The sequence below is a fragment of the Chinchilla lanigera genome, unplaced genomic scaffold (genome assembly GCF_000276665.1).
Source record: "Chinchilla lanigera isolate Chin_1 unplaced genomic scaffold, ChiLan1.0 scaffold00126, whole genome shotgun sequence".
Lineage (NCBI taxonomy): Eukaryota > Metazoa > Chordata > Mammalia > Rodentia > Chinchillidae > Chinchilla > Chinchilla lanigera.
The window spans coordinates 2,399,311-2,407,612 of NW_004955527.1; the positions used below are offsets into that span (position 1 = coordinate 2,399,311).

Below are 8,302 nucleotides of genomic sequence, written 5' to 3' on the forward strand. Positions count from 1 at the left end.
CCCCACCCCAGGGGGACGCGGCCCAGGGGACACAAGATGAGTCCCAGGCACCAGGAGGTCACATTCTTGGACATTCACGAGTCCAAGGGACAGGTCCGCTCTCAATACGTCCAAGAAGAGCCCTAAGCAGAGAAGCTGTCGCCCAAACCCAGGAAGGCTATTTCCCACCACGCAAACCTCACAGCTTTCGAAAACTATTTTTCTTTTGGTACTGGCGACTGAACCCAGGGCCTTCACACTGAGCTATGTCCTCAACCATTTTTTATTTTTATTTTATTTTTTTTTTGGTGGGGGGAATCCTTTTGAGAGAGGGTTTTGCTATGCGGTTCAGGCTGGCCTTGAGCTCACTGTGTAGCTCAGACTGGCCTAGAACTCACAATGATCCTCCTGCCTCAGCCTCCAGAGTGCTGGGATCACAGGTGTGTGCTACCACACTTGGTCCTATTTTTGATTTTGAGACAGGGTCTCATTAAATTGCTAAGTTGCCCAGGCTGGACTTCAACCTGCCATTCTCCTGCCTCAGCCTCCCAGTGCTGGGATTACAGAGCTGTGTCACCATGCCTGGCTACAAAAAGCACTTTTTCAGTGATCTTGGAGATTTTCCTCCAGCAGTTCAGCCCTGCGTGTACCGCTGGCCCAGTACCCTTGGGATACAGGGGCCACTGGGAGAGCCCGAAATGGATTGGTCCAGAGGTTGGAGGGGCTCTGGGTGTGACAGTCACAGCCAGCAGCCTTCCCGTGCCCACATGGGAGAGGGGCTAGAAGTTGGGGGCCCCTGTGGACCTGCACCACCTCTGTCTGGGAGGAGGCCGGGCCCCAGCACCCTGGAGAGGAGTGGAAGGAAAGTGTGTGGGGGCGGGTCAGGGAGGGAAACTGAGGCAGCGAGGCCTGGCAAGCTGGCGGGGTCTCAGCAACAGCCGGCAGCGCTGCGCTTCACGTGGCAGGGCTTGCAGAAGAGGTGGTCGTTCAGCGGGTAGCAGCCCTGGTCGGTGGGCTCCACAGACAGGGGCACACTGCAGTCCTGGGGGGACAAAGGCACGTGTGGGTGTCCCAGGGCGGGGCGCCACCAGGAGGGGCCTGGGCTCTGCGGACCACCGAGACCGGCCCCTGCTCCTCCCCGCCCTGCTGGCCTGGCTGTGGCAACTGGTCCCCAGGGAGGTGTGGGTGGCGACAGCAGAGTCCCTGCGGCAGGATCGGGACGGGGACGCTTGGAGACAGATCTGAAGGGATCACAGAATCGGGCCACGCGGGCCTCAGGACCCTGAAGCCTGCGGGGGAAACAGGTTCAGAGCAGGACGGGGGGCTGCCCCAGGCCACATGGGTGGTTCTGGAGCTGGGCCGGATGTTTCCAGGCTGAACGGAGGATTTCATTCTGTTCTGGGGGATTAAGTCGAGGGCCTTCACATTGGGCGGCAACCCCAGCCTTTATTTTGAACAAAGGTCTGGCTAAGTTGCAAAGGCTGGGCACAAACTTGTACATGTGCTGCCGAAGCGAGCACGGGGCACAAACTTGTGATCCCCCTGCCTCAGCCTCCCAGAGTGCCGGGATTACAGACGCGCACCCCCCACACTTGGGGGAGGGGACTGGCACCTGACCTCACTCCCTGCCCACTTCATCCGGGCATTGCGTGTGCACACGCTAGACAATAGTTGGGACAACTTGTGCAGGAGACCCGGTCAGGGCACTGCTAGCAGGGAACCCACCAAAGGGTCTGGTCCCCAGGGAGGCAACTCTGGTGTCACAGGTGGCCACAGGGAGAGGGCGCCATCGGCCTCCTCTTTGTCCGGCTGGTAGGGCGCCCTCGTGTGGCTGCTCTCTGCAACTCCACCCCAAGTCAAAGAACGCCGCTAAATCCCAAGCTGTCATTCACAGCAGCCACCTACTTGCTTGGCACTGTGAGAGAAACTCGGTAACAAATCCGGAGTTCGGAGGCTCAGGCTGGCCTTGAACTCCCTGGACTCTCGGGGATCGTCCTGCCTCAGCTCCTGGGTGCTGCGATTACAGGCATGCACCCTCACGCAGTTTCCAGTCCCGACCCAGCACCGCTACAGTCCCAACTCTGACTTTTACGGCAACCTCGGCAGGGTCCCGGGGGACAGGCGGGGCTTGCTGGAGCCCTGGCTGGGCTCAGAAGAACACCAGCCACTGCGGGAACTCCCCGGCACGTCACAGCCGTGGTTTTCCGTCAGTGTTTCTCAAGATGCGTTATCAGTCCTGAACTATGACCTGCACACAGCGGTACGTGTGAGGCAGTTCACCTTCCCGGCACCCTGGCAGCCGGCGAGCAGCCTGGGGCCCAGCGACACCGCCATCAGCAGCGAAGGCAGAAATGCCAGTGATAGCCGGGCATGGTGGTGCACACCAGTCATCCCAGCAATCGGGAGGCTGAGGCAGGAGGATCACTTCGAGTTCGAGACTGGCCTGGGCTACAAAGTAGGCTCAGCCTGAGCTCTGCATAGTGAGACCGTCTCAAACAGACCAAAAAAAAAAGACACCGTGAAAATCCTGACTGCAGGTGGTACCGACTCCCAGGCGCCTCTCTGCAGCCTGCGTGGCCTCCCAAGCTCCGCCTGGCCCCTGCTGCCCAGTGTGGCCTCCCGGGCCGGGCACCAGATCAGCTCTTCCTTCCCGGGACTTCTGCTCCCCTCTCCGAGTAGCTGGAGAACCACTCAACCCGAGACCTTCTCTCCAGGATTGCCTCCCCCTTCTTCGCCCAAAGCCATTTACGTGCGCTCTTTCCCAGCACCTGGAGGGGACCCGCTCCCACCTGTGGTGATGAGGACCTGTCTTCCAGCCCATCCCAGGAGCTGTCAATCCGGGCACCCCAGCCCCCAGCCCCAGACGCAGCCAGAGGCCTTCCCAGGGACCATGGCTCCCTGCACGGGTCCCCTCGGCTTCTCAATTGGGGTGACATAAACCCGGCTTTCTGCACCCAAGCACTGCTGGGCTTGAGCTGCAGTCCTCCTGCCTCAGCCTCCCAGAAGGCTATCATGAACACACTTCTGGTCGACAGGCTGCCTCAAGGGCTGAGCAGCGCCCCAGCCCTCACCCCGGGGAGGCGCTCACCTCGCATCTGTAGCAGCTCTCGTGGAAGTTCCTCCCCATGCACTCAATTTTGAAGGCGTCCTTCCCGTCCCGGGGGATGATGGGATTCTCACAGATGCTGCACACGGGGGCGAATTTCCTAGGGGGAGGGAACCGAGTGAGGAGGTCACGGAAACGAGCTGCCCGACTGGGCTGGCTGGGGTCCTGGGTCACGAGACTGCACGGTGCTGCCGCCGGTCTGCGGCAGAGCAGGGCCAGGCCGGGGCCACAGCTGCTTCTGGGGCTTGCGGGTATCAGCTGGAGGTGAGGCCGGTGTGTGTGCGCGTGCATGTGTGCGCGTGCACGCGCATGTGTGCTGGGAGGACACGTCTGGGCCCGGGACTCTCCTCACTGCTTTTCTTTTTCTGCAGGCCTGGGCTTGAACCTGGGGCCTTTGCTCTGAGCAACACTCACAGTCCTTTTTATTTCTTATTTCTTTTCTCTCTTTTTTTTTGAGACAGGGTCTCGTTCTGCAGTTCAGGCTGGCCTTGAGCTCACTTTGTAGCCCAGGCTGGCCTCGAACTCGCAATGATCCTCCTGCTTCAGCCTCCCGAGTGCTGGGATTACAGGCGTGTGCCACCACGCCCGGCCTTATTTTTTATTTTGAGGCAGGGTCATTAGTAAGTTGTTAGGTGATCCAGGGTGGGTTTGAACCTTTGATCTGCCCTGCCTCAGCCTCCCAGAGTGCTGGGACCACAGCCCTGTGCGGCCAGGCAGCCTGGTTTGGAATAGAAGCGTTCACCAGCAGGGGGACTTGGGGTCCTTGGTTGCTATGTGCCTCAGTCTGCAGGTTCATGGGAAGGGCAGTTCTGAGGAGGGGGCCGTGGCCGTACCTGTAGAAGTCGTCCAGGCAGTATACCTGGTCCTGGCCGTCCAGGGCAAAGCTTTCAGCACCGATGCGCCGGGCGCAGGTCACGCACGTGAAGCAGGCCGGGTGGAAGGCCTGGTCCAGGGCCCTGATGATGTGGTCGCGGACCACCTCGCCGCACCTGCCGCACTTCTCCAGGGTGTCCTGGGCAGAGCGCCGAGGCTCAGAGCCACCCCGCAGCACCCCCTTGCCAAGGCCCTGCGGCCAGTGGGGCAGGCAAAGCACACAATCCTCTCCCCTATCCACCTATTTTTGTTATTTTTAAATTCAGTTTTGGATTTTGAGACAGGGTCTCTCTGTGTAGCTCAGGCTGGCCTTGAACTCACTAGGTAGCCCAAGTTGGACTCAAAATGGAGGCGCTCCTCCTGCCTCAGCCTCCCAGAGTTCTGGGATTCCAGGCATTTGCCCCCAAGGGAGGCTAAATCTCTCGGCCCAGCGCTTTCCTGAGTGTCAGCTTCTCCTGAGTGCCAGGCGCCCAGCTCCGTCCCTGGCCCTCAGGCTCCTGCTGCGGGGCGTACCTGGTAGCACAGCTCACAGAGGGGCCGCCCTTCCTTCTGGTAGAAGCTCTGCCCGGCCAGCTGGCGGCGGCAGATGCGGCAGGTGAAGCACTGGGCGTGGTACTGCTTCTTCATGGCCTCCACGGCCAGCTCCCGGGGGGACACAGTCTTGTGGCAGAAGGCACAGACGTCTGGGGTAGAGAGGAACAGCTTGTCGGCAGCCCAGCCTGGAGGACTGGGCCGAATCCCACCAGAACACGCCAAAGCCGTGGCCTCAGGATGCCCACCTGCCCTGGGCTTCTTTATCTGACAAATACCAAGGCTCCAGGAAGCATTAGAAAGGAATAGGCAGGTGCGGTGGCGCACACCTGCGATCCCAGCACTCGGGAAGCTGAGGCAGGAGGGTCGTGAGTTCTAGGTCAGCCTGGACTATACAGTAAGATCCTGGCTCAAAAAACAACACAAAGCCAGGTGTGGTGGTACATGCCTGTAATCCCAGCACCTGGAGGCTGAGGCAGGAGGGTTACTATGAGTTTGAGGGCAGTCTGGGCTACATAGTGAATTCAAGGCCAGTCTGGACTACATAGTGAGACCTGGTCTCAAACAAACCAACAAACCACACATACACACATATACACACACCAAACAAAAAACTTGCAGTGTTAAGATAATTGGCCTGTCATCTACAAAAATAAGGAGGTTGGGCCAGGGATATAGCTCAGTGGCACAAGCATCTATCTGCCTGGCAAGCACAAGGTCCTGGGTTCAAATCCCAGTACCAAAAAAAAAAAGAAAAAAAAAAGAGGTTGCAATAGCAACATCTCATATTCAGATAATTTTGAATTAATCAAAGATCTAAGTGAGAAAAATGAAGCCACTAGAAGAAACTAGACAACTATTTATAGTTACATACGTACTTTTTTTTTTTTGGACAGGGTCTGGCTCTGTAATTCAGGCTGGCCTTAAATTCACTCTGATACTCTTCACAGCAGCCTACCCTTTCTCCAGGGTGTCTTTTTTTTTTTTTTTTTTTGTACCAGGAATCAAACTCACGACCTTGCACTTGCCAGGCAGGCGCTACATCCCCGGGCCACTCCAAGGTGTCTTTTTATCGTGTTTTCTCCTTTCACTTGGCCCAAGCTTGCTCTGCAGAGCCGGTTTCCCCCTCATGTTTCACTTTTACTTTCCTGAATAAACTTGGCCACTGCTTAAAAAATTTTTTTTCACTATGTAGTCCTGGCTGGCCTTGAACTCAGCCAATCTTCTTGCCTCAGCCTCCCCAGTGCTGGGATTACAGGTGAGTGCCACCAGACCCAACTATTTATAACTTCAGAGAAGTCCTTTTCAACTGCAACATAAAATCCAGAAGCCAGAAAAGGCAGAGCTGCTATATCTGACTACGTTAAAATAAAAAATCAGATCTGCAGAGCCAGGCGTGGTGGTGCATGCCTATAATCCCAGCACTTGGGAGGCTGAGGCAGGAGGATCCTTGTGAGTTCGAGGCCAGCCTGGGCTACAAAGTGAGCTCAAGGCCAGCCTGAGCTGCATAGTGAGACCCTGTCTCAACAACAACAACAAAAGAGCAGATATTCCCGGTGTGATAGGGCATGCCTGTAATCCGGGCACTCTGGGAGGCTGAGGCAGGAGGATCATAAGCTCAAGTCCTACCTGGGCAATTTAGTGATGTTCTGTATCTACATAAAAAATAAGAGCAGCCGGGACGGAGCTCAGTGTGAAGGCCCTGGGTTCAATGCCCAGTGCTGCTCCCCCCAAGTACTCACTCCCATGTGTGTCCTCAGGGCCCGGCCCGAGGCAGCTGTGTCACGAGTGTACTCGACTGACTTAGAGTGACGCAGCCTCGTCTGCGGGAAGCGCAGTGTGGGTGACTCAGGAGGCAGATCCGGTGCTTCCTCCCCTCCCAGGAATTCACCTCCGAGAGCCCCGCACCAGCTTGTGCACGGTGGCTCAGCTCAGCTGGGTGTCACAGTGAGGAAGCACCAAGACTCCAGCACCTTTTCCCGTCCTCCCGAGGAGTCCTGTACTGCTGTGAAAAACAGCAAGGCGCCCGGTCTGCTCTGCTCCAGGACTCAGCGAGCACACGAGGCACACAGGACCGCCCATTTACTGCATTCTGAGTCAGAAAGCCCAAAATCTGAAATGCTCCAAAATCTAACATGTGGCTGGGCGTGGTGGCGCACATCTGTAATCCCAGCACTTGGAAGCTGAGGCAGGAAGGCCGCTGTGAGTTAGAGGCTAGTCTGGGCTACATAAGTGAGTTTAAGGCCAGCCCAAACTGCATAATGAGACCGTCTCAAACAAATGAAAACAAACCCAAAACGCTTTGTACAACCACAACGACACACAAGTGGGAAATCTCACACCCCACACGGCGGGCTGCAGGGGAAACACAATCGCACTACGACGAGACATGCACAAGACCCAAACGAGTTTTGTGTTTGCACTTGGGGGCCTCTCCCAGATACCTCAAAATCCTCCAAAATCCAAAAACCAAAACACTCATGGTCTCCAGGGTTTTGGGTAAGGCACACTCGGCATGTGCTTGTGGGGAAACACACCGTGCTTTGCTGGGACGACAGGCGTGCACCACCACATCTGAGAACTGCACGCTACAAGCCGAGAGTTCCCAGAACATCTCCGGCTGGACGGCAGGACACAAAAAGGCTGCCAGCATCTGGCAGGGAGCTGGGTGGTATTTCAGGAGGTTGAGAGGGGACTTGCCATGGGAACCATTTTAGTTCTTTGATTTTGTATTTTGTGAGACCAGTAAAGGTTCAGAAGGAAGCAGGGTATGGTAGCACATGCCTTCCAGCATTGTGGGAGGCTGAGGCAGGAAGATCCCAAGTCTGAGCGCAGCCTGGGCAACGTAACAATTTAGTAAGACCCAGTTTCAAAATATTTTATTTATTTATTTATTTATTTATTTATTTATTTATTTATTTAATGTCTTTTTGAGACAGGGTCTTGACATGTAGTTCAGGCTGGCCTTGAGCTCACTCTGTAGCCCAGGCTGGCCTTGAACTTGCAAGGATCCCTCTGCCTCAGCCTCCTGAGTGTTGGGATAACGGGTGTGCACCACTACCCCCGCCTCCTCCTGTCTCAAAATTTAAGAAAAAAAAATTTTTTTTAAAAAAAGTACCGGAGCCTTCAATATGAAGGCTCTGGGTTCAATTCCCAGTACCAAAAAAAAAAAAAAAAAAAAAACCTGAAAGATAATAATGAGAAAAAATACAAGGGATTTTTTATTACATAGCAAAAGCTGTGTGAATCAATATTTAATCGATTTTAGTTATATAAAAAAGAGGGGGCTGGGAATTTAGCTCAGCGGCACAGCGCCTGCCTGGCAAACGCGAGGTCGTGAGTTCCATTTTCGATTCCGGGGGAAAAAAAAAAAAGAAAGAAAAAAAAAAAGAGAAAAAAGAGCAGGTTAAATGTGGTGGTATAGACCTATAATCCCAGCACCCGGGAGGCTGAGGCAGGCAGATTTAAAAGTTCAAGCCCACCCCGGGCAATTTAGTAAGACCCTGCTTCGAAATAAAGGGCTGGGGATGTAGTGAGAAGGCCCTGTGCTCTGTGTCCCGCACCAAAAAATAAAACAAATAAAGCACCAAATAAACACTGCCACGCAGCACAACCGCCGGCCCGTCACCCTGGAGTGTGGGCTGGGGCACGGGCGGGGCCCCCGTCCCCCTGGTTTGCGCCCATACCTGTGGTCGCCTCTCTCTCGGGGATGCCGAGCGGCTCTTCCGGGGGAGGCGGCAGCTCGTCCTCCGCGGGCCTGAGCTGAGCCGGCCGCGCCGGGGCCTGCGGGGCGCAGACGGGGACAGGAGCGGT

The 8,302-nt window shown here is 55.8% G+C and overlaps 1 protein-coding gene across 1 annotated transcript in view; it reads right to left on the reverse strand.

The window, feature by feature from the left end:
* Positions 1 to 493: 493 nt before the first annotated feature.
* The window catches only part of Fblim1 (filamin binding LIM protein 1), a gene marked incomplete in the record, with an annotated part of 18,357 nt that continues 10,548 nt past the window's right edge, over positions 494 to 8,302 (reverse strand). Inside the window, 5 exon segments of the mRNA XM_013507417.1 lie at positions 494 to 1,021; positions 3,068 to 3,185; positions 3,919 to 4,097; positions 4,472 to 4,641; positions 8,176 to 8,272. Coding sequence (XP_013362871.1) covers positions 908 to 1,021; positions 3,068 to 3,185; positions 3,919 to 4,097; positions 4,472 to 4,641; positions 8,176 to 8,272 — 678 coding nt within the window.